This window comes from Schistocerca gregaria, chromosome 4 (genome assembly GCF_023897955.1).
Source record: "Schistocerca gregaria isolate iqSchGreg1 chromosome 4, iqSchGreg1.2, whole genome shotgun sequence".
NCBI classification, from domain to species: Eukaryota; Metazoa; Arthropoda; class Insecta; order Orthoptera; family Acrididae; genus Schistocerca; species Schistocerca gregaria.
Window position 1 is genome coordinate 561,119,904 of NC_064923.1, and position 26,577 is coordinate 561,146,480.

The following is a 26,577-nucleotide window of genomic DNA, read 5'->3' on the forward strand; positions in this document are numbered from 1 at the left end:
TCTAATGCAGTCGCGTCATTGTCTCCTACCCCACGTAAAGTATAGCGTGGGTACTTCAATCTCTTTATACCTAAGAAGTCCAGATTGACGACCATCACATTAGCCAATACGTCCACAAAAAAATTATGTTTTGTTCCATTCACTGTGCCCAATAAGTAGAATTTAGTCTCTGGAAAATTTTTGCAGTATTTTGTATTATTGAGAATTCTTTCGACAGTTGAGGTATTCCCTATCTAATTAATGGAATGCTTGTCGAAACGCTATGCCTGTTTCCCACTCAGGCAATCACATGCCTGATGCCCTACTCCCTTCATTCAAAACATCGAGGAGAACGGTACTGCTGATATGAGACTCGTATGTCCACGCCTATAACATTTTACCTCCGAGAAGAACACGCTTTGGTCATTTCAGTCTCGAGCAGAAACGTCAATTTATTCCAACTCCTTAGCACCTCCGATGCTAGTAGCAACAACGAAATAATTTGTGTTTTCCATTGTGAGCTTTCTTGTTACGTCAACTGAAAGTGCCCGCAAAAACACAACTAACGTTTTTATTCTTTTTTTTTTCCTCCTGCAGTTCATATACACTGAAGCACCAAAGAAACCTTATAGACATGCACATTCATATACAGAGATATGTAAACAGGTTGAATACGGCGCTGCGGTCGGCAACGCCTATATAAGATAATAATTGTCTGATGCAGTTGTTAGATCTGTTACTGCTGCTACATTGTCAGGTTACCAAGCTTTAAGTGAGTTTAGACGTGGTGTTACAATCGGCGCATCTCCCTGGTAGCGATGAAGTGGGGATTCTCTCGTGCGACCATTTCACGAGTGTACTGTTGCGGGGTCGGTATGTCGAACCCGGGATTCCAGATGGCCAAGCTGAAGCCGGTACCCACCGCGCCATATTTTGTCAGGAGCCCGAGCAAGTTCAAGACCATCAAGGGGCAGTGCAGAGTGATACACAGGTATTCGGTAACATTTGCTTATTTTGATAATTTGCAGTACTCGACGGGTAAAGAGTAGTGTCGGCGTGCCATATGCGAACTGTCCCGCGAGTCCAGCCGTCTCAGTAGACTCCTGGTGCGTTGACGTCGAAGTTATCTATCCATTCAAATTCCATCGTTGTTTGTGAACATTAAGTCCGTGAATGACTGTAAATGGTCTCGAAGTAGGCGAGCATAAAAATTTCCAGTCAATCATCTGTTTAGTTGGACTAGAGGACCTAGTCCATTCCAAGTAAACACAGCCCACACCATTACGGAGCCACCACCAGGTTGCAAAGTGCCCTGTTGACAACATGAGTCCATGGCTTCATGGGGCCCGCACCACACTAGAACCCTGTTATCTGCTCTTGCCAACTGCAATTGGGACTCATCGACTAGGGCACTGTTTTCCAGTCGTCTAGGGACCTACCAACACTGTCACGAGACCAGCAGAGGGATATCGTGCTGTTAGCAAAGGCACTCGACTCGGTCGTCTTCTGCCACAGCCCATTAACAACAAATTTCACCGCACTGTCCTAACGGATACGATTGTCGTACGTGCCACATTGATTTCTGCAGTTGTTTCGCAAAGTGTTGCCTGTTTGTTAACACTGGAAGCTATAGGCAAACACCACCGCTGTCTGTCGTTAACAGCGTCGGCCACTACTTTGTTCGTGGTGAGAGATAATGCCTAAAATTTGGTATTCTCAGCACACTCTTGACATTTTGGTTGTTAGAATATTGAATTCCCTAACGATTTCCGAAATGGAATGGCCCACGAGTCTTGCTCTAACGAACATTTCGCGTTCAAAGTCTGTTAATCCCCGTCGTCTGCCCATAATCACGTCGAATACCTTTTCAAATGAATCACCTGAGTACAAATGACAGCATCGCCGATCCACTGTCCTTTTATACCTTGTGCACACGATACTGCCACCATTTGTATATGTCATTCGCTATACCATGGCTTTTGTCACCTAAGAGTAAAGCTGCTCCTCATTTCTCCGTTTCCTGTAGGCAACATCTACCCTTCCCATAGCTATGCATGCTTCTGCAGCCTCGCAAGCCGTTCCTACTTGCCATTTTGCACTTTTTGTCAATTTCATTCTTAGGAGGTCTTTACTCATTCAGGCGTATTTTATATGCTAGACTTCTATGTTTTCTCATTTCATGAGTTAAGTTCACTATGTCGTGTGTTTTCCAAGGATTGGTACATGACCTTGGTTCTTTGCGAATGTGGTCCTCAGCTTACATTAACTATTTGACGCTGAAAGCTACACATTAGTCTTGCATTAATTTCCCCTGTTCCAGATAATCGCTGGCCAGTTTCCTTCGAATCTTTCAACAATCTCTACTTCTTTTAACTTATCCAGTATCCACTCCTTAATTCCCTACAAGCCTGCAGTTTTAGGTTTAATCCGTAGTCCGTAACCAATATACTATATAGTCAGGGTCGTAATCTGCACCTTGAAACGTTTTGCAGTTAGAAAATATAAACGTCACATGGAAATGTTGACGGATGTTCAAAGGGATAGATTCAGCCGCCTTCGTGAAGTGTGTTTTCCTCCTTGAACCGTGACCCCTTTCCATGCGTAAATGTGAAAACAATGTCATATTCGTATTTTTAGAGTATATGTGAGTGTAATACCAGTATGTATGATGATGAGAGGAGGGAGGTGATAAAACCCGGTGCTGGGGACAGCCAGCTTCTCTCGAATAGCACCAAGGGGATCGCTAAGCTTGACTTCCCCATCCAACGTACGAATCACTGTGTCACACGCCCTCGTGTTATAAGACGCTGTGAAGAGGTCTGGAATTTAAACCGGGACATTGGCGTAAAAATTGGTGATCAGGAACTTTATGCCACCATGTCTCGTTCCCTTGAAGCTCAGACAGTGAAAATTTCAGCCACCACCAGGATTCGAACCGGCGCCACCGCACTGGTGTGCGTTATCGACCTCGTCTGAAGTGGCGGTTTTCGCTATTCCAATTCTAGTTTCGAATTCTCTGTCTTACCATTGTGTAAACTATCTGAAACCTTCTCGTGTCTCTATATCTCTTCCACGTACACAACCTTCTTTCATTTCCTGTACCATGTGTTAGAAGTGACCAAATTACCCTCAGTCGTATTTCAGGGAAGGCGGGTTCTTCTTTCATTCCTTTCCCCTACTCTACGTTCTTGTCCTATTTTTCCTCTTTTTCTTTGTCCTACCTCGGGCATGGGTGTGTGTGATACCCTTAGGTTGGTTAGGTTTAAGTAGTTCTAAGTCTAGGACACTGATGACCTCAGATGTTAAGTCCCATAGTGCTTAGAGCAATTTTGTAGTCTTGTGCTGTGATAGTGCCACGCAAAACAACAACGGGTGCAAGCTGCCTCCAAGAAAAAAAACGACCAAACCATATAACACCACCGCCACCCTATTTTACTGCTGGCACTACACTCGCTGGCAGATGACATTCACCGGGCATTCGCCATACCTACACCCTGCCATGGGATCTCCATATTGTGTACCGTGATTCGTCACTCCACAGAACATTTTTCCACTTTTCAATCGTCCAATATTTACGCTCCTTACACCAAGCGAGGGGCCGTTTGGCATTTACTGGCGTGACGTGTGGCTTGCGACCTGCCTCTCGACCATTAAATCCTTGTTTCCTCTCCTCGCGCCTAACTGTCGTAGTACTTTCAGACGATTCTGATGCAGTTTGGAATTCCTGTGTGATGGTCTGGATAGATGTCTGCCTATTACACATTACGACCCTCTTCAATTGTCAGCGGTCTCTGTCAGCCAACAGACGAGGTCGGCCTGTACGTTTTTGTGCTGCACGTGACCCTTCGCATTTCTACTTCACTATCACATGGGAAACAGTGGATCTAGGGATGTTTAGGAGTGTGGACATCTCGCGTACAGACGTATGACACAAGTGACACCCGATCACCTGACCACGTTCGAAGTCCGTGAGTTCCGCGGAACGCCCCATTCTGCATTCTCACGATGTCTAACGACTACTGAGGTCGTTGATATGCAGTAACTGGCAGTAAGTGGATTCACAATGCATCTAATATGAAAAACGTATGTTTATGGAGGTGTACCAGTGTTCGTTGTTCCTTCACTTCTACGCATGTAATGTGACTGATCATGTCAAGCGACGTCCATTTATGTTGTTGTCCAGTAGCAAAATCTATGATGTTCTGCGTAAGCTCATCACTTTCTGCTATCCCAGTCGTTTTATCCACGAAGAATTTCTTAGTCATTTATCTGTTTCCACGGACTAACGTACGTATCGGGGACTCGGTTAAATGTTTTACAGCAAAACAACCAATACACTTAGTGCTAAATTTCGTCATCACAGAGACTACAAGAGAGCAAGTCACTGATATGCTATGAATACAGTTTATGACATTGAACGGTTAACTGTAAAAAGACGTAGTGCATACAGTTCCCAAAACTGAACTCTTGGAAAATAGAATCGTCCTTGTTTCAAGACGATCAAACAGTCAGTGAAATCGACCGTTTTAAATTCTTAGTACTGAGAATATGTGAAAGGCTTCCTTGCCAGTATCAACTCGATCTCGAGCACAAAGTGAATGCTGATATCTTTGCTATAAGAATGATCTCTTTTGCCTATAATACTGAAACGTGAAAAATTGTTTACTTTGCTTACAATTACTCTATTGTCTTGTACAAGTGTTGTATTTTTGAGGCAACTCTGTTCTTCACTGAGATCATTGTTAGGCCGAAAAAGGGCAATCAAACCGATATTCTGTGTCTCGAAAATCTATATCTTCCATCTCTGCACATATATTTGTTCATGGTTTTTGCTGTTGACAAAGCAGACTCATTCAGAAGAAATTGCAGCTGTCACTAAGTGAACTCTAGGCAGAAAAACGATATGCACTTGGACAACGGTTCCTTAAGCATTCTACAGAAAGTTCCGACCATAAAGCAGATTTTATTTTCAATAGTCATTCAGCAGAAATGAAAAGGTCCAATTTCAAATACAGGCGTTCCGCGCAGTAGGTAAGAACTTTCATCTGTAATGTGTTATTTATCTGTTTATTCCCTCACTGTTTTTTCGTATTTCATTAATTCATTAATTCTTTTGTTTACAAATTTTCTAACCAGCATATCGTTCCACAACCCAACTGCTTTGGATCGGAACCTGATATGCAATTAAATAAAACTCAAACAAATAAGTGAACCATAATGGTTTGAAATGAAAGAAAACATACGCAGTTCCTTCCAGTCAAATATCAAAGATGAAGGCCACAGCCTCAGCAAAGGTGGACAGAAACCCACTAAATATCTCATTGTACCCATTATTTCCCATTTCTCACTGAGCCGTGTGGCTGGCGTGCCGTATCTCGATTTGGACATTTTGTGCTGTCTTTCCGATGCACTCTTCATTTCGCCTGCAGCGCCATCCCCTGGCCATCTCGTGCAGCTGAGAGTAGCAAGAAGCGAGGAAAGGACACCGATAAGCAGCGAACACTTCCTTCTTGCGGACGACGCCTGATGTTGACTCTGCACAGGTTGGCGGCGGGGACAAGTAGAGCCGGAGTGGGGCCCTTGCGCGGCTGAGTCGCTTGGGCTGTGCCCCGGATCTCCTGCGTGACCTGTCAGAATGTTTCCTAGGGAGCGGCTAGTGTGTTCCCCTCGTGTGGTATTTTTTTGCCCCTGGAAGTGTTGATGGCTGGTTCTCTCAAGTGAGAGGGTGAGAGTTCATGTTGGTGGTGCAACGCCCGTCTGACGTATTGTGTCATCTTGTAAGCACGATTTCACTGTGATTGTTCTTTATTCCCTCGGGCGGCCGTTTGCTGGTTCGGTTCCCTAATGTACAGCGAACAAACCATGTTAAGTACTGCTGGTGTTCTAGCTGCCTTGTTTCCCCGGCCACGCCTCGTTGGTCTGGCTGTTCATTGTCTCGGACTTATGCGGAAGCGTATTGTAAGGTTACGCCACGCAACACGAGCGAGGCTCTCAAATTTTGTTAATGTCCATTAGTGGAGCTGGTTTTACTGTTCTTTATCACTGGGGATTTGATTGTATTGTGTGGATTTAAGATCAGTTATTTCTGACTGGTGTTTTAAATATCTGGCTTGTAAGATTAAATCTAATCTGGTTAGTGCCTCATTAATTTGTGTTGCAGTGTTGTCTTGAAGTCATCCGCTTCCATCTTTCCACCCAGCGCCTAAGGTAAAACCTATCGTAATATACAGCTATCAGCTGGTTTCCTCTTTCAGTTTTTAACTATTTAAAAACTGATTTTGCATAAGCTTTTTGCATTAGTAATGTGTGGGGCGAGAACATTAATTATTTGAGCCCTGCTTGTTAAGTATAACTCTGTTATTATTATTGTCCTGGGATAAAAAATTTTAACTATTTAAAAATTGATTTGCATTACCTTTTTACATTATTGTTGTGTGAGGTAAGATCATTTATTATTTGAGACCTGGTGTTTAATTGTAGCTTTGTTGCTATTACTAGTCTGGCTTTTTTCTATTTAAAAACTGGTTTGACTAAGCTTTGATCATTGTTATTCTGTGCAATAAAATTGTAATTATTTGAGCCCTTGCTGTTCAAGTGGAGCTTTATCTTTGTTATTGGTCTGGGATGAAAATTTCTAGCTACTTAAAAACTGATTTTACATAAGCTTTTACCATTATTAATGTATTGGGTTAAATTATTAACTATTTGATTCCCGATGTTTTAGTATAGCTTATGATTACAGAGCATTTCAAAAGGTATGTACGTATTACAAAGTATTATTTTGTCCAAACTATCGATCGCTGCGCCTCTGCTCGGCTATTGGAGAAACGAATACGTAGTCTAGTTTATATTAATAGTCGCTAGATGTCACTTGTCTTCTGTTTTGCTTGGTAATCGTCATATGTTTAAAATGGCTACTCTGCATCGGAAATCATTTTGTGTTCTCGAGCTTACGAAGTACAATTCCGTGAGTACAGTGCAAAGACATCTTAGGTTGAGGTTCCAAATTGATCCTCCGAATGGGTGGAACATTCGCAGATGGTATCGAAGTTTATAGATACAGGATGTGAATGGAAAGGAAAGAGTCCTGGCCGCCCTCGTGTTCATGAAGAAAATGTCGTACAAATTCAAACTGCCTTCCATCGTAGACCTTCAAAATCAACTCGCTGTGCCAGTACGGAGTTAAAACTGCCAGAAACAACAAATTGGCATGTTTTGAGACGGCGGTTTGTTACGAAGCCGTACAAGTTACAGCTGTTAGAAGCTCTGCGTCCTGAATGCAAACGCAAACGTGCGGCATTTTGTAACGAGATTCTTGATGCTATTGACAATGATAACACTTTCGCACGATGCATCGTGATTAGTGATGAAGCGACTTTCGTTGTTAGTGGTCAGGTAAACAAACACAATGTTCAAATTTGGGGCCTACAGAACTCACATGCAGCCATTGAACATGTACGACGTTCGCCCAAAGTCAATGTGTTATGTGCGATACCCCGATCGTCTGTTTACTGCCCATTCTTCTTCGATGGAACACAGTTAACGGCCAGAAGTATCTCGCTATGTTACAAAACTGGCTGTTTCCGAGTCTGCACGAAGACAACTTCATTTTTCAACAAGACAGGGCACCCCCTCACTGCGTATCTGAATGAAACACTACTGAACCTTTGGATTCGTCGTCAAGGAGTTGGCGACTTAGCATGTCTCAGCTGGGCCCCACGGTAACCAGATTTGACACCCACTGACTTCTTGACGTTAAAGACAACGTTTATGTACCACACTCCCACAGAACCTTGAAGAGTTGAACAACCGTATCCTTACTGCCATAAACGTCTGTGACGAAGGACATGCTTGCCCGAGTATGGGAGGAATTTAAGTACCGATATGATATTGTTCGTGTCGCTGATGGAGGACATATTGAACATTTGTAATCTGAACTTGAGAGGTTCGTAAATTTGTGTGTAAAGTTTCATATTCGTATCTTTTAATGTTTAATAAATAAATGCATTCGAAATACGTATATCTTTTTGAAACACCCTGTATTGATCTTCTGGCGTATAATTTTTTAGCGATTTAAAATCTAACATTCTAAATAAAGTTTGTCATTTATTATAGGATCGCTAACTATTTACTGTCTAGATAACGTTTGGCAACAATGGAAAATAGTACTGAAATGCAGGAGGATCTGCAGCGAATTGACGCATGGTGCAGGGAATGGCAATTGAATCTCAATGTAGACAAGTGTAATGTGCTGCGAATACATAGAAAGATAGATTCCTTATCATTTAGCTACAAAATAGCAGGTCAGCAACTGGAAGCAGTTAATTCCATAAATTATCTGGGAGTACGCATTAGGAGTGATTTAAAATGGAATGATCATATAAACTTGATCGTCGGTAAAGCAGATGCCAGACTGAGATTCATTGGAAGAATCCTAAGGAAATGCAATCCGAAAACAAAGGAAGTAGGTTACAGTACGCTTGTTCGCCCACTGCTTGAATACTGCTCAACAGTGTGGGATCCGTACCAGATAGGGTTGATAGAAGAGATAGAGAAGATCCAACGGAGAGCAGCGCGCTTCGTTACAGGATCATTTAGTAATCGCGAAAACGTTACGGAGATGATAGATAAACTCCAGTGGAAGACTCTGCAGGAGAGACGCTCAGTAGCTCGGTACGGGCTTTTGTTAAAGTTTCGAGAACATAGCTTCACCGAAGAGTCAAGCAGTATATTGCTTCCTCCTACGTACATCTCGCGAAGAGACTATGAGGATAAAATCAGAGAGATTAGAGCCCACGCAGAAGCATACCGACAATCCTTCTTTCCACGAACAATACGAGACAGAAATAGAAAGGAGAACCGATAGAGGTACTCAGGGTACCCTCCGCCACACAACGTCAGGTGGCTTGCGGAGTATGGATGTAGATGTAGATGTAGATGGCTGTTTAAAAGGTCCGATGGTCTGAATAACGTTTTATTAATTGTTTTGAGAATCCATGGTTGTTGTAGAAATTTCATTGTCTTGGAGATTAAAAAAACATTTTTTGCTATTTAAAGATGCTCTCTGATCAACTGGAGAGGTTGTCTGTTAATTTTAATCTGATTTAAAATAAAATCAGCGTGTGTAGCTATGCATGCTGCTGCCCTTGCATGTTTTCCTTGTTCAGCCTTCCACTCCACAGCCACTTGCGCCGCACCTTGCTTCGTTTTAACCCAAAGAGAGAAACAACCATGCTTTCGAAGAAAATTGAATTATTATGAGAAATTCCTCCAGAAAATGGATCAAGTAAGTCATCCCTTAAATCAACAAAAGAAGAAAGATGCGAAGTAGGCCTACGTCGTCCGCAGACCTGCACGTCAGAAGGCATTCCGAACGCTGAAATCTCTTCTCGGAACAGAACCTCGCCTTGCCATGTACTAACAGCGTAACCGATTAGTGCTGGCAAGAGACAGTCAAAACATGGGATCTGTGTCGTGTTGTCCCACAAATGCAAAATAGGGCAGAGAATCCTCTCAAATGGAGACATGCAGACTACTTACTGAGAAAGAGAGCTCTGGTCAGGGACGCAATTTCTTCTTTTTCCATAATGAAATTCTCGTTTTCATTGCTGAGAAAACAGCCTAACGGCTGCTCCGATACTGACTCGTCATGAACACTCCCAATGGCGTCAGTATAAAATTTGATACTAACGACACATTATGTTTCAGGCATCTATAACGTACGATGCAAAGTTCCATTCTATATCTGGGCCGTGTATCGGAACATATTTGCGACTGCAATGAAGGCTTTCTTGCAAACAGAACACAACACGTCGCTCTCAGAGGAACAAAATCTACATATGTAAAGATAATTTCAGGAGTACTCTAAGGAAATGTTATAGAGCCGTTACTGTTGACAGTATATATAAATTACCTAGCAGAAAATGTAGGAAGCTCGATTAGGCTGTTCCAAATGTTGACGTCGTCTGTAAGAATATAGCAACACCAGAACACTGTAGTAAATTGCATAATGACCTACAGAGGATTATTGAACGGTACAGGAACTGGCAGCTAATCCCGAACGTAAATAAATGTAACATATTGTGCATACATAGGAGAAGAAATCATCTACTGTACAACTTCTTCATTGATGATCAATTGCAGGAAACAGTACCTGCCGTGAAATATCTGTGAGTAACCATCTGGAGCGCCTTGAGCCGAATGACCACATCAAATAACACGATTAGCAGATGCCAAACTGAGATTCATTGGATAAATCTTAAGAAAATGTAACACATCCACGAAAGAAGAGGCACTTGTTCGATTGGTTTTTGAATATTGTTCATCACTTACTAGCTAGAACTAATGGAAGGGGCAGAAGACCCAACGAAGACAGGTACACCTTTTTAACAAGGGTGTTTACTTAACGCTAGAGCGTCACAGACATGCTCAAAAATGTGTGTGAAATCTTATGGGACTTAACTGCTAAGGTCAACAGTCCCTAAGCTTACACACTACTTAACCTGAATTATCCTAAGGACAAACACACACACCCATGCACGAAGGAGGACTCGAACCCCCGCCGGGACCAGCCGCACAGTCCATGACTCCAGCGCCCCAGGCCGCTCGGCTAATCCCGCGCGGCCACAGACGTGCCCAACAAACTACAGTGGAAGACGCTACACGCGACACTTACTATTGAAATTCCAAGCAAGTGTACAGTGGGGGCCGATACTGAATGGATTTATTAGTGTAAAGTTTGATTTTTATTTTTTCATTTGATGTTCGTCAGTGCCTTCTGCCTGGTATTAAGTTGCAGCGTCTCAGTCACGTTGTCCAGAACCGGGTAGAACCATCCTGAAACTCACGTGTTGAACCATCAGCAGCTACTCTCGCGTGTTGCTGACGCTCTAATGCTACCGAACTACGCGTCTTACAATCTGACCGACCAATAGGGAGGCTTGGAGGTGGTCAAGTGGGTGCGGAACCACTGCCGGCTGCCGGGAGCGGACACGCCGTTCGCTCTCTTCTACTGGCAGCTTCCAAACCGATCAGATGCGCTCCTCACCTGCTCTCTTGGGCGGCTGCCCATTCAATCTCGCCGGCTTCTCCAAGTGTGCATTTCTTTACGCATTAAAACTTCACACAGCTAGAACTATATTTTATTCTTCACCTCAACGGGTACCTACTGCTTTCCCCTCCTTGCCAGTCCTGACGCATTAAAAAAAGTAAGTTCTAGAAAGAGTTGGACAGCATATTACTTCCTCCCACATACGTCTCGCGAAATGGCAACAACAAGGAAATTCGAGAAATTAGTGCTAATGCAGATTTCGCCAACCATCGTTCTTCGGACGCACCACTCACGAATGTAGGGATGGGGGAAACAGTTAGTGGTACCAGAAGTATCCACCTCAACACCTAGTCAGGTAGATTGCAGATTATTGATGTAGATGCAATACTTTATGCACAGACCCTTCGCTCTGGTGAGCGTTCATATATGTAAAACGGGAGTAATCACAGCACTTTCCAGCTAGCAACCCACAGGTACTTCAACCTTACTTCTCAACTAGACATCGCCTCAGCATTTATGAGGATTTTCACTGATAGCCCCGAAAAGCAAAACTGCAGAGATGTCATTCCCAGCTTCTTCCACCTGTTACATCCGTCCCACTTGGGTGTGCCAAGAATGAAATCATTTACCATGTGCCACGTGTACTAACCAGGTGTCAATGCCAATATCAAACTATCGTTCATTGTCTGCACCACCTGCTCACCGAATGAGGCAACATTCCAGCGGCGTTTCTATACATGGTAATTCCATGGTAATTCCATTGGAGCACATCCACATCAGGTTTGAAAGACCAACCATGTAGTCCACATAGGTACTACTAGTGGCCATGTTACACAGAACTTAAAAACACCTGTGCCAGGTATCTCCTCTGACTACGCCACTATTTCGCACTGTGGCCACACCAGCAAAAGGTACTGAGGAGTAACTGGGCGCCTCCCACCACCTACCACCCACCAAAGGCCAAGAGACAAGCAAGGCAGAGAAAAGCCAACTTTACACAACAACAGAGAATACGAATCACTAACATGGATCCATTGGTAGGGCTGCCTTTAACGGTTTCTCTCCCACTTCACCGATCCCTACTAGTTAGACATTATTTCGAACGATATGAGCCTGTTAAATAGAGGAGACACTTGGTGTACTCATCTCATGCTTTGCCCTGAAAAAGGAGTAGACACTCCAGCGGCAGATACCAATGCTTGCCTCATGTACTATCAGTGATAAGACAATATAACCAACTGTTTTTGCTTTGTTCATAACTTATCGAACTAAACACCATTTTACGATGACTTGATGTGACCAGTAATTCCGGTGGACTACGTCCCATGGCTGTCTGTTGTTTGTAAAGTGTGTATCCCATGACTGTCTGTTGTTTGTAAAGTGTCTGCCAGCAACAACGCAAACTCCCTACAGAATATCGAATCGATAACAGTATGACGTTGTAACACAGTATTGCCGGGTTCTTTCTTTCTTTCTTTTGATATCTTACATACGAAATGTATGACTTCTTACTCGCCCTGTATAATCGCACTTACATTATTGGTTAATAAACCAGATGAGACAGTGATAGAATGAAGGAAGGGAAGAAACATGAAACAAGTCAGAACAAGTCGCATTGAGCGAAACTTTAAACTAGAAACAAATTCTTACCTCTTTCACTATCCATGGCACGTGATCTTTCGATATTCGCTGGACTTGCTCAAAATGCTCCAGCAGTTTCTCGTGGATACTCCTTTCCAGAGGCACAGCAATTTTTCTGTGTAATTCTGTTTTGTTCCTCTTCCTTCAAGTATGGTTTCTTTTTCCTGAGGTACTCCTTTCTATTACTTGTACCTGGCTGTTCGCTAACTGTATACACAAATTCGAAGCCATAGGTCAATTTTGAGATGTAGGTGGATCTACACACAGTTTATCTTCCTTCTCTCTCTTGTTAAGAAAGTTCCATCTGACAACGTTACACAAAAGACCTGCTGCTTTGAAACTTCCCGTAGTTCCGTCTTCTGCCTTCATGCCCCCACAGAAGATAGAATGCAAGTACTTAATTTACAGACCTGATCCACTGGCTTTCCATCTACTAAGATGCTGTACTTCTCCTCACATTTCTTTATTTATCATGGGTTTTGTTTCTCCAACAATTACATCTTTTTTAACTTCTACACATAACCAAATAACAAGACAGGTCTTTAACGTGCGTAAGTGCTATTTATTGACCAATACATCCCTACTCATAGTGTCAAAATGTATTCTGATGCTGACATAACCAACATCTGCTCGTTGCCTGTGAATGCAGATTTCACTCAATTTCCAGGGAAAGCAGTTCGTCGCGGGCTGCAGCGTATTCGCTGTAGATGTCTGGGTTAGTGTACTGCTGGAACAGATCGTCGTAGCTCTGTTGGAGGTTGTAAGCCTTCACCATGGCGGCCGCCACGTCGGGGTACAGGTACTGCACAGAAAGAGATAAAATGTTACTGGCTACTGTGATTTGGTGTGTCCCTGTTATTCAATGTCATACGAGACAAAAGCAAAGGTCAACTAGACGAGAATCTAAACGTTGAGCACATCCAGTAATGAGAGCAAACTTCCTGAATAGACTGTTAGAGCCTTAGAGAAAGGAATTCCCTTAATAGGAAAACTTTTAACATTCATGGCCTTAACAGAAGAATAGAAAGACTCTGAAATAAAAGATAAATAAAACTTTTTTTAGTTAATCAATCGTTGTCTGACTTACTGTGCCACCAACAAATTCCTCTGCAGTGGTTATCTCTTCATCTCAGAGTAATATCCTCAAATATATTCTGTAAATGATGAACCAAAATTCGTCCACTCGGATGCCACAGCACAGTTCCTTGCATACCAACAGTACAAAAATGTCGCCAACAAAATCTCGTCCCATATCACTGTCTTCATTCAACTGTCTGGAGGTGGGTTGTCATTTTAGTGCAGTCAATAGATTTGCCTTAGTGTATCCGCGGTTTTCTATTCCGGGTCCAGGTGCACTTTTTTATTTTTTTAACTTTTTAAATTGTGGACTTCGTGAAGTGATATGGCAGATTGCTTCTTAATTGTTGCACAACAATGACAGCACGTCTTATACAAGGGCTATTTTCTTTTCAACGATCGAGAGATGGCGAAGTGTAAACCACAGTGAAAATGAAAATGTTTTATCTTCGATCTATAGAATCCCCGCTGTCGTAGTGTAGTACCAACTTTCCAATACTCTCGTCATATAAGGCAGTCGCCTGTGCTTTCATAAAATTCTCCACACTGGTCTGTGCCGAAATAGTGTCCTCCTAGCCAGCATTTCATGTCAGCAAAGAGATGAAAATCAGGAGCCAATTCCGGGATGTATGGTTGGTGAGCAAACACTTCCCATCGAAAACGGTCCAGGATCGTCTTTGCTGCAGCTCCTATGTGAGGCGGAGTATTATCGTGAAGAAGGACAATGTTGAAGATAACATTCCTCTTCGCTTATTATAAATTGCCTTTCGTACACGTTGAAGAGTTACGCTGTGTAAGGCTGCAGTGATGGCCGTGGCACGTTCCGTGAATTCCTCCAGTGAAACACCTTTTCGGTCTCAGAATATAATAGCCATACGTTTTCGGGTGGTAAAGGTTAGCTCGCACTTTTTGGTTTACTCGGGAATCGAGAATGTACCACTTTTTGGATTGCTCTTTTTTTTATCCATGGTCTAAATGGACCGATGTCTCGTCCGCTATTCCAGTTTTGTTCAAAAAATTTTCTTTGTCTTGGTGATAGCGCTGGAGAAACACTATCGCTATGTTTTGTGATGGTCGAACAGCATCTCTGGAACCCAATTTGCACAGAGTTTGCGGCACTGAAGTCTCTCACTCACGATCTTATACAGAGCTGGCCTCAAATTTCATTAACCACTCAACACAGAAATTGTGAACCAATGACTTTCTCGAATCGCCTGATCCGCTGGCTGAACAGGATCATCGGTTGACATTCGCCTCGTGGCCTCCTACATCATGAACGTCTGTAAGACCTGCTTGAAAATTTCTGCACCACTGCCGCACCTTGCTGTCACTCGTGAAAGATTCATTGTACATATTACTCATTTTCAATGATTTTCAGCTGCATTGCACCCCTCAGCATAAAGAAATCGAACTTTTACGTTCTCACTGCGCGCTCAGAACTAATAAGTGCGACGTGATGCGATTGATGGGCGTACTAGAGACATCGCACAACACATCTGCGCAAAGATTTATCGGATTTTCGCTGTTATTTTAATTTCGCGACAAACAGGATCTTGAGAAAAAAATACCCATTGTACAGAAACACCTGTAATTGTTTAATTAATTAGAATTAGAGAAAACAGTTTTTATTATTCTACTTTTCAAGATGTCTTTTTCCTTTTAATTTTTACATAATTGTCTTGCACGCGCTAGGCCCCTCATACTTTCCGGCCCACTGCCACATTTTCGTCATTTATATCCTTTCTCCCAAAGTAAAAGAGAAAAAGACGCTGCTCCTCTCTCACTTGGTCTATCGCAATAGGGTAACGATTAAAAATTAGATAACATATTAAACGGACTAAAGCCCTCAGTGTGCGCATGTACAAACTGCTCACTATACCGGTAAATAAGGTGGATGGCAGCGCATTACCATCTTTTCGTTGTAGTGCACTCTGAAGATGGTTCACTGATTTACAGCCCAAACATTAGCAGAGGACAAAGTTAATTTCTGGCTGAATTCTGTAATTATATAATTCAAGAACGAGGAACTTGTTATTGGACGGCCTGAAGAACCAAACATTGACCATAAAACAATGCCATGACAAATTGGGTTCGTAGGACATGGGGCTCGCACGCATCAACATTGTAGGTGTAGACCCAACACTGTAACGGTGGAAACAACATAAGAAAATCGTGCGCTTGTCATACCCATAAATCACTGGCTGCGTGAAATCATGAAACACCTACCTACAATGGCTCTGGATTGAATCGAAATCACTCCAAAGGGCTCAAGTGTTCCGTCACTGGAGACTGATTGTGCTGTCAGCACATACACAACAACTAATGTTCATACTCGATCATAAAAATGGACCTGCTTCCATCAGACAACAACAGTAACCATGACCAACTTCCGCTGACTCAAAATCACAATCGTTAATTCACCACCGACACGTGACAGGGCCGTGGGTGCAACTTTATACAGTAAACAGAATATCGTACAAAAGGTAAAACTGTTCAGGTAATCACACAGTCGAAGATCTGCAATACAATTGCAGCTGTCAGTCGAAACTGTCCGTACAACACAAAAGCCAACCATAAAATAATTCTGCTCGGACTACATAATAACTAATCTTACAGACACAATACAACACAAGTCTGTCCAAATGTAACCGTCCTCACCTGCACTCGAAGGTCCTCCATGACAGCCGGAAGCTCGGCGGTGGCATTTGAGATGCCGATGTACGCAAATTCGACGATCCAATCGTGCAGTTTCTGCAGCTCTGGTGCCACTGTCTCTGGCAGGTGGACGAACGCCTCATCCAGATCCCAAATGCGGATCTCCTTCTGCTGTCTAGCACCTGTTCTCAAGTTCCCCTGTGAAACATGCCGACGTGTAAGGTGGTCGAGGCCACTGGAATTTGCTATGAGAATCTGATGGAAATTCGTATGATGAGAGTACACAACAGTATGTGGGAAGATTCTCTTACCTGTGAACTGAAGTGCTTCGTGTATCTGAGACCGTTCTTGACAGCAGCTGAGAAGTTGCGGTAGCACACTGCCAGCCCTGACAATGAGGCATCGAATGTTACATTAGCCCCATTCTGGATCTCGTAGACGTCGTGTTGCACACCCTGCTCCATGTGACGCATTGTGTTGTAGGTCGCCCGGACTGAGTTGGCTGTCTGGTAGCCCAACCCTTCCGTCATGGTGGCGATGTAAGATGAGACAGCAGCGATCATCATATCCCTGGTGGCTGTCCCATTCACAATGTAGTACGTCACATCGGGAGGAGGGATGATCCGTGTGGCATTCACGAAAGCTCCTTCCATTGATGCTGCGTCCCCTGTGGGCACGACCATACTCTCCGTTCATAGTGTAAGCTTCCGCTCCCTCTCGCCTCGCTTATAGTATTAGCGCTCGCAAACTAGATTCAAGTGGAAATTATTTATTTGGCGGTGAAATATTCACATACAGATAAACAAGAGATGGTTAAAAATGTGACCGTGTGCCTAGTCCCTTTTTCGATTTTAATATAGCTTCATTATTGTTCTTTGTGTATTTATGGATGTTAGGTTACCAGTTCGTCGTTCAGGGCCTGACGACTCATTCATTGGTGACTGGCTACAGTGTCATCCTCTGCGTTATGGCATCATTTGGATGCGGTATCGTGGAGTACGGGATCGGCACACAGCTCTCTCGGATGACTACTCAATTCCAGAGACAGGCGAGAGTAGTTTATACATGGTTTATGTTCAGTAGTTAAGAAGAAGCAAAATATGTAAATATAGTTACTGTTTATTAGACAAAATCTCAACGTTTACAAGCTTCAGTCATCACTCGTACTCGTTACTGCTTTTATAATGGATCTTTATTTGAATTACTACCATTCTGGAAAGTTCCCATATTCTACACCTCCCGCCGCCTTGATCCCTCTCACCCCCTGGTTGCTCCTCTCCTCGCCCATCTCCACCCCCTGCCATGTCTTCACTGTTCTGTCCCCCCTACCCCCCATCTCTACATCCTTCATCTCCTTTCCCAAGGTGGCTTCCATAACTCCCCCTCCCAGATGTGCCCTCTCTCCCTCCATTTCTCCCTCTTATCAACTCTGATCCTCACCCCCCTCCTTCCCTCCGTCCTTTTCCTGGGCTCCCTCTTCCCTTTCTTTTCCCTACCTACCCTCTCTCTGCCTCCCTTCTCTCCCCTGAGTCCTTTTGCATTTCCCTCCTCTGCCTTTTCCCATTCCCTCTCGCTTGTGCCCTGCCCCTCCCCCCTTATTAGTCCTCTCCCTCCTTTGGTTCCCCCCTTTCGTTTTTCCTCTCCTCCCTCCTTGTTCCCCCCCCCCCCATCTGCCCTGGTCCCTCCTCCCCCCTCCCATCCGCCCTCGGCTATGATGTGTTATCTTTGTGCCGACATTTTAGTACAGTGTTTTACAGTGAGTGTTCAGTGTTATGTGTCTTCTCCGAATTGTTGCGAACGGCCATCATATTGTCGCTTGGTGTGATTTTTATATCTCTTGCGAACAGAAACCAGACTGTGTCCATGTTTTTTAATTGCTGTCTACTACGTTCCCTGTCTGGTTCCTGTGTATTTTATTAGCTTTGCCAACCCCTTGCTTTATGTTTTAACTTTCCACAATTTTCCGCCGTTTTTACAGTTTCAATCACCGTTTTATCGCCTGCTTTTATTGTTCTTTCTATTGTTTCTTACGTTTTAAACACTCTGTAGGCCGCAGAGCAGCGTAATAAGCTGGGGGGAATCGAAATACAATAAAGGAAAAAAAAGTGGAAAATTCCCCATGAAATTTACTTTGATTTGGATGCAGTCAATGTATAGGACAATAATTTTTTAAAAGAGTAAACTGCCATTTAACTGTGTATTATTGTATTTATCTTCTGTACATCCAGATTTGGACTTTCATCTCTTCATCAACTACAATTCTAAATTTTTTTATACTATTATCAAGTCATATCTGTTAAAGCAGTCCAAATCAGGTAAACATTGCTAACACATGTCTTTAAGATGTAACTGTTTCTCATAATGGCCACACGATTGTTAACTTTTAGCACTTGAACTCCACAAACCCAAATGCAGAATCCTTAATAATCTCGAGTTCCCACCTTTTCAAATGAATTCTCTAATCGGAATTCTTTTTCACACTGCATTTTCACAACTTGCCTATCGTTGACATTTATTTCATATTTAGTATTCGTTAATATTCAAAACGGGTCGGAGATTTTCTGCTCTCAGGGACACGGTGCAGGGTGTTGTGGTGGCCATATATTAGTATCATCGTTATTGACATTTCAAACTGCTGTATCGTCACGTATCGAAAACCAACATAAGAAATGAAACAAATAAAAATTCGAAACAACCCTGTTAATCTCAAGATTCCGCCTTCCTCCACTCTCGACGCATCCTACTGATTGACTCTGAGGCACACTTGAAAGAAACATGGTACTGCATTATTTGTGCTGTCTGGATAACAGGTTTCACTGGATGTCCCTCTCCTGAGGAACTTGGCATTTTATTGTTATACCTACAGTAGACGGAGCAGACTTGGTGAGGCAGCGTATTGAGCCATCGACCGCAGATACACACCAAAAAAAATGTGGGACAGTTTAGACGGGCCGCCTCTGGAGTAGCAGCACCTGACGTGGACATAATCAAAGAGTATCCATGCGTACTTTCCTTCAAAGTGAACAATTGTCAGAAAAATCTCTGGAAATTTCCCGAGCTCGAGTCCAGATCTGGCACACGGTTTAATGTGCCAGGAAGTTTCGTGTCAGTACACACTCCGCTTGTATCTGGTCCGTAGGCCCTTACTATGACTTTGCACTCGGCACAGGTCGATAGGGCAAACAATCGATTGTGACGTGTTGAGAGAGCGAGTGTCGAGATGCGCCAGAGTGGTTGGCGGGAATGGTGTGTGTGTGTGGAGGCCATTATTGAAATACAGCGTCTTTAACCGAGAAGGGCGTCACCATCGCCGTGGTTAGACCCGTAAATAATAAATTAATACCGGGAAAGTGATGAAGTATCATTATGAAAGTGATCAGTGACGTTACTAGTGCCGATATTTAGTTTCGCGTCTACCGCGCCGGCCTAACCTTGGATTACAGTGTTGGGTGCAGTGATGGATTAGCGTGTGTCGATAATGGCAAATGGAGAAAGCGTGTGCTGAGATTAGCCGTAATTAGATATGTATGACGAAGGCAGTGGCTGTCTCCTTTTTGTGTTTTGAGAAGAATATAAGTTCGTAATTAGTAAAACTGTGTTGGTGTTCCTTATTGCCATACATTTAGTGTTATAGTATTGAACAGGACGACCTGCAAAGTAACAACTTCCGTAGCAGTCAATTCCGATTACCAGCCCCATTAGGTTCACGGTCATGTTAATAATAAATATTGGGCTGCTATTCGATCAGATCAGGTCAGGATAAAAACGGAGGTGTTACAGAGTGCTGCAGAGTGAGAATTCGTTTAGATGAGCTGATGTGTGGTCGATGCGCCACCATAAGTAGACATAACAGTCACACGTGGGGAGCTTCTGATACGTACGATGATGTTGTTAGTAGACATCAAAACCAATTTGGAGTAATGAGTAATCACCTGATTCCACACATTGTCAGTCCACCTAATTTTGGACATTCTTCTTTTGCGTAACATCTCGAACGCTTCGGTTTTCCTGTTTTTCGGCTTTCGCAATGTCCATAATTCGCTACCATATAATGCCGTGCTCCCAACGTACATTCTGAGAAATTATTTCTTCAAATTAAGGCATACGTTTGGTACAAGTAAACTTATTTTGGCCAGATATGTCCTCTTTGCCTGTTACAGTCTGCTTTTTATGCCCTCCTTGCTTCGTCCGTCATTAGTTATTTTGCTTCCAAGGCATCAGTATTCTCTAACATCGTCTACTTCGTCGTCACCAATTTAGATGTTAAGTTTCTCGCTATTCTCATTTCTGCTACTTTTCATTACATCTATCTTTTTCCAAATTATTCTCAACGCATATTCTGTACGCATTAGACCGTTCATTACACTCAACAGATTCTGTAACTGTACTTTGCCTCCAATGAGGATAGTAATGTCATCAGCAAATCTTATCATTGACATCTTTTCTCCCTGAATTTAAGTCTCACCTTTATTTTCTTTCCATCATTGCTTCTTCAAATGTTCAAATGTATGTGAATTCCTAAGGGACCAAACTGCTGAGGTCATTGGTCCCTAGACTTACACACTACTTAAATTAACTTACGTTAAGAACAAGACACACACCCATGCGCGAGGGAGGACTGTAACCTCCGGCGGGAGGGGCCTCGCAATCAGTGACATGGCGCCTCAAACCGCTCGGCCACTCCGCTCGGCATTGCTTATTGTATGCATAGATTGAACAGTAGGGGTGAAAGGCTGCATGTCTGTCTTGCACAGTTTTTAATATGAGTACTCCGTACATTGTCTTTCAGTCTTACTGTTTCCTCTTGGGTCTAGCATGTATTGTGTATTACCCGCCCTTCCCTATAGTTTACTGATATTTTGCTCAGAATTCCGAACATCTTGCTCCATTTTATATTGCCGAAAGCTTTTTCTTGATCGACAAATCCTATGAGCCAGTTCTGAACTTCTGTCTCGCTTCCATTATCAAGCGCAACGTCGGAGCTATCCGTCTGTTGCCTTTACCTTGCCTAGTACTAAACTGATCATCGTCTAACAGATCCCTAATTTTACTCCCCATCCTTCGGTACATTATACTTGTCAGCAGATTGGGAGCATGGGCTGTGTGACTGTGTGATGGTTCTCGCACTTACCTGACTTTGCTATCTTCGTAGCTGTGTGGATGATATTTTTTCGAATGTGTAAAAGTGCGTGGGCAGTCTCATAGATTCTACACACCAAATTGAATAGTCGTTTGGCCGACATTCTCCTCAATGATTTTAGAAACGCTGACGGAATATGGTCTATCCCTCCTGCCTTACTTGGTTTCTGGTCTTCTTGAGCCTTTTTAGATTCTGACTCTCGTAATGGATCCCCTATGTCTTCCTCATCGACTTCAGCTTCATCTATCACGTCACCGAACAAGTCCTGCATCTCAAAGACGCCTTCAGTGTACTCTTTCCACCTATCCACTCGCTCCTCTACATTTAACAGTGGAATCCCCACTGCAGTCTTTAGCGTTGCCACTCTGGCTTTTAATTGCACCTAAGGTTGTTTTGACTTTTCTGTATGCTGAGACAGCCCTCCAGATGATCATTTCCTTTTGCGAATTTTTCGCATCTTATCTTACTTTGCTGTCCTGTAATTCCTATTTATTTATTTTCATTACTGTATTTCTGCCTTGTCCTAAATGTTTTTTCCACTTCCTTCTTTCGTTGAGCAGTTGTAGTAGTTCTATTATGCAAGGTTTCTTCGCAGTTACCTTCCTTATTCATAATTACAAAATTGTGGCCTGAGTCAATATCTGCTCCAGGATACGCCTTAAAATCCAATATCTGATTTCTGAATCTCTGCCTGATCATGAATTAATCTAAAAGGAATCTTCCCATATCTCCCTGCCATTGCCTAATTATGCCCCCTCCTCGTACGATTCTTGAACAGAATATATGGTACTACTAGCTGGAATTTATTGTAGAACTCAATTTATCTTTCTACTCTCTCCACCCAACTTCCAAGCTCATATTCTCACATAACCGTTTCTTCTTCTCTTTCCCCTGCAACTCCATTCCAATACCCCATGACTAATAGACTTTCATCTCCTTTACATATTGTATCAGAGGTTCAGTATCATCATATGCTTTCCCTATCTTTCATCTTCTACTTGCAACATTGGCATGCATATGTAATCTGTTGTTATCGGTATTAGTTTGCTGTCGATTCGGAGGAGAACAACACTATCACAGAACTGTTCACTGTTATTCACTCTCTGTCCTACCTTCCTATTCATACCGAATATTATTTTGTGCTGCTTTTGATATTCCTTTGAACTAAAATCTTCCTCTTCTTTCCATTTCACTTCACTGACTCCCACTGTATCTAGACTGAATCTTTGTATTTCCCTTTTTCAGATTTTCAAGTTTAGGAGCTATTTTCAAACTTGCGACATTGCAAGCTCCCCTCTGTCGAATGTTATCCCGTTGTTGACAAATGGTTCAAATGGCTCTCAGCACTATGGGACTTAACATCTGAGGCAATCAGTCCCCTAGACTTAGAACTACTTAAACCTAACTAACCTCAGGACACCATACAGATCCATGACCGAGGCAGGATTCGAACCTGCGACCATAATAGCAGCGCCGTTCCGGACTGAAGCACCTAGAACCGCTCGGCTCCCGTCGTTGATCATTTCATCTTTTTCTCACGGTCAGCTCCCCACTTGGCAGTCCACTACTGGAGACCCGAATGGGAGACGAGTCTGGAATCATTTGCTAATGGAGACATCGCCACGACACTTTTTCAGTTACAACCCACGTGTCCTGTGGATTCGCTATGTGTCTTTAATGTAGTGGTTTACATTGGCTTCTTCATCTTCATACCGTTGATCATTGCTGATTCTTTCGCCTCTTAATGGGCAGTAAGCCACCCCAATGACAAGTGAGTGCTCTGAATCTGTTTCCCCCCCATCCGACCTTTTCGACAAGGCCATTGACTTAACGGGAGTGGCTTCTTATTCTGGATGTTTACGGGCGCCATTGCTTATCATTTTTGTTCAGAATTGATGTAGTGGTTAGATTCGAACGTGGGAACCAGAACTTTTTTTTTAATTATTACTAGTCAAAGACGCTACCCACAGACCTTGAAGACAGTAATGCTGGAAAACGTGCGACAGCAGTTGACGGTGCCATGTGGCTCGTGCACAATGCAACCCCAGGACACTTCAGTTTGGATGTCCACCTGTTTGTCAAATACACCGTTCCAAAATAGCAAAGTGCAGTTTACTTCTTCATGTAACTTACCTGGGGAGACGGTGAGGCAGATGGCTGCGACGAGGGCAGAAATTGTGGTCTTCATGTTGAGGATGTAGGCCTCCAACTGTGCCATTCTCTAATCCTTATCTTCTATATATAGCAGCTGATAGTTCCACAATGTGAGACTACCAACGTCACATATTTTCCCATCAAAGCAGCAAAAACACCCACCCCGTGATTTTCAAAGTTATCTGTGCCATCTATCTCGGAGAATGAAGTGGCTCTTGAGTAAAAGCATTTGTCGTCAGTTTTTTATCAGCACTTTTCGATGAGTTTATGATTGCCCCTCAGATACAGATGTTTTCTTGAGAACGGAAGTGTCAATACATATGTGACCAATAATGAATCACATCTGATAAGCCAAATAGAAAAATAATGTACGTATTATCTGACTCGCATTTCCATATGCATATACTGGATAAGATCCATGTACCGACTTTTTGACGCAAAACGGTGACTTACATGCGCAAAGTGTCGTCAGTCGGCTGGTTTGATCATCATGAGAGAATTGTTGGCTTGATCTGAGACGAAACGATCGATTTGGCAGCTGCAAGTCAGGACAAATATAGAAATTTTGCTGATGGGGTACCTTGATCAAGATTTGTTCTTCGAAAAGTATGTCTCGTTACTGACGAATAGGAATTAACATATCTGTAAACGAAATCGTATACAGTCCCCACATATAGATCGGCCATAATGCTTACATGATCTCACACTCCGTGTTTTTGCTTTCCATTAGTCACAGCAATTAAACATTTAATAAATATCTGAGTTCCGCCTCGTGATGTAACGCTTGATCATATAGCCAGTTTCAAAAGTTGTAGCATATGTAGTTGCAGCTTTATTCGACTGTGGGACATAACTTTCATATTGAGGCTTGTAACAACTTAAAGGCCTAGTTTGACAAATATGAGACAAGTAGTTAGTCGTGGCTTTATAGTAGTAACTATCCAAACATTTACCTCAAGTAATTTACGGAAATCACGGAAAATATAATTCAAGATTGTTGGATGGAGATTAGGGCCTCCAACGTCGCGAATACAAGACCAGTCCCATAAAAACAGTGGAACCCCATTTGGGTTATTCCTAGTATACAATACTATTTTATTTATATATTCTTGCAGAGCAGTTGTTGCATACTATAAGAAGTCATTGCTACACTGTTCATTCGCTTCAAAACAAAAATCACTCTGCCTTCCAGACGCAAACATTATTGCGTAATGGAAAAGAAAACCTGCTGCTACACTTTTCATTCGTATCTGAACATCAGCAACCTTTCGAAAAAAGTTGTTTTGCTGAACTCTTTAACATTTCTAATCATTCACTTTTCCTGTGTTTTCCTTGTTAGTAAATGCTCTTTTATGTCTTATGTTTATTCTTTCTTGGTATATGTAAGTTATGTTTGTTCCACGGTCGCAGAGGGAGGTATTTCTGCTGAAATTGTCAAGATTATTGTTTATATTTATAACTGATTGGAAAACACACTCACATGCTTTAATTAAAATCCCTAACGTTTTGAACAGATCGTTGCAGTAATCCCAATTGCTCTTTTTAGTAATTTTTCTCATGTCCCTTCATTATAGTTTGAAAACTGCATTCAGATTTGGTTTACTTGTTCCAAAAATTAATTCCATAATTAAGAACTTAGTGTACTTATGATGTAACTAAGAGGTTATATCTGTTAAACAATAGTGACGTGACTTTATGGACTTAAAATATTGATGTCATTCTGACCGCAGTGTGTGTTAGCACCTCTCCAACAGAGAATCAATGATCATTAATAGAAAATTTGTCTTTATTATGTAACTTATATGAAAATATCATCTACATCTAAAATAAAAACAGTGTCGTTTTCGCTCTTTAAAGAAAAGCAGACGCCATTTGTTTTCCTTGTGTTCCATGTAACTTTATTGCATGTATACCAATTGCAACAATACTGGTCTTAAAATATTACAATGAGGAAATCCCATTTTAGTTAATTTTGATGTTGATGAGAATTTCTTTAAATGTTTGCCCATATCTGACGTTCTGTGCAGCCCTACTCTTGATGCCGTATCTTCTAGGTATGACTGGAACAAGTTGTTAGCTACAAATCATTTTTCTAATTATAGTAGTTTATTTAATACCATCCTATGACCAAAGCAGTCAAAAGCGTCAGGCATATCTGAGGATATGCTTGTGGTACACTCATCTTTGTTAAGAAAATAGAGTACCACTTTTTTAAATTCTGCTATGGTTGGTCCAAAGTTTGCATATACTCTGCAGGTGAAGTTGTAGCCATATTGCTGCAACATTACAGCAATCTTTGTAGCTCCCTGAATATGACCCATTTTATCTCTTTTCTTATCATCCTTTTTTGCATCCCACAAACATCATGAAACTGTCTGTCTGAAATAAAAGGACAGTGAAGTGGTACGATGGAAGAAGCCAAACTTGTAGAGAGAAGACGACAAGGGATATGGCATGCAGCTCAGTAAGTTTTTGGAAAGCACCGGACCAAGAACGCCATCAGATGATGGTACGTCTGAACATACAGGTGAAAAATTTGGCTGAATGGCTTTGGATAAATCCAGCTACAGAAGTGCATCTATTCGAAATTGTAACGAAACCATGAACGCTGTCGCCGACCAATTATGAATAAATGTGGCGTGAGATCTTATTAATCCTGGTGGCGGCTATCAACTTGACCAGCTGTGACATCCAGATATTTCTTTAATATGTTCAGAAAGGAAAAATGTATGCCTGACGACACGTCTAGCGAAGACTAATTTTATTATTTTATCTACTGAATTTTAATTCCGAGGATGCACGCAACCTCTCGATTACCCACGTGTCTACGTGCCCCAGATGGAGCAGTATTCGACTGACGATACTTATCTCGACAGAAAGT

General features: G+C 42.4%; 1 protein-coding gene across 1 annotated transcript; it reads right to left on the bottom strand.

Moving 5' to 3' along the window:
- Positions 1-13,211: 13,211 nt before the first annotated feature.
- LOC126266956 (uncharacterized) lies at positions 13,212-23,754 on the bottom strand. Its single transcript, XM_049971673.1, has 4 exons — positions 23,676-23,754; positions 16,714-17,069; positions 16,406-16,600; positions 13,212-13,472 (listed from the first exon to the last, which is right to left on the bottom strand). Exons 1-4 carry the CDS (start codon positions 23,728-23,730, stop codon positions 13,323-13,325), a joined length of 756 nt encoding a protein of 251 aa, XP_049827630.1. The 5' UTR covers positions 23,731-23,754; the 3' UTR covers positions 13,212-13,322.
- Between the last annotated feature and the right edge of the window lie 2,823 nt (positions 23,755-26,577).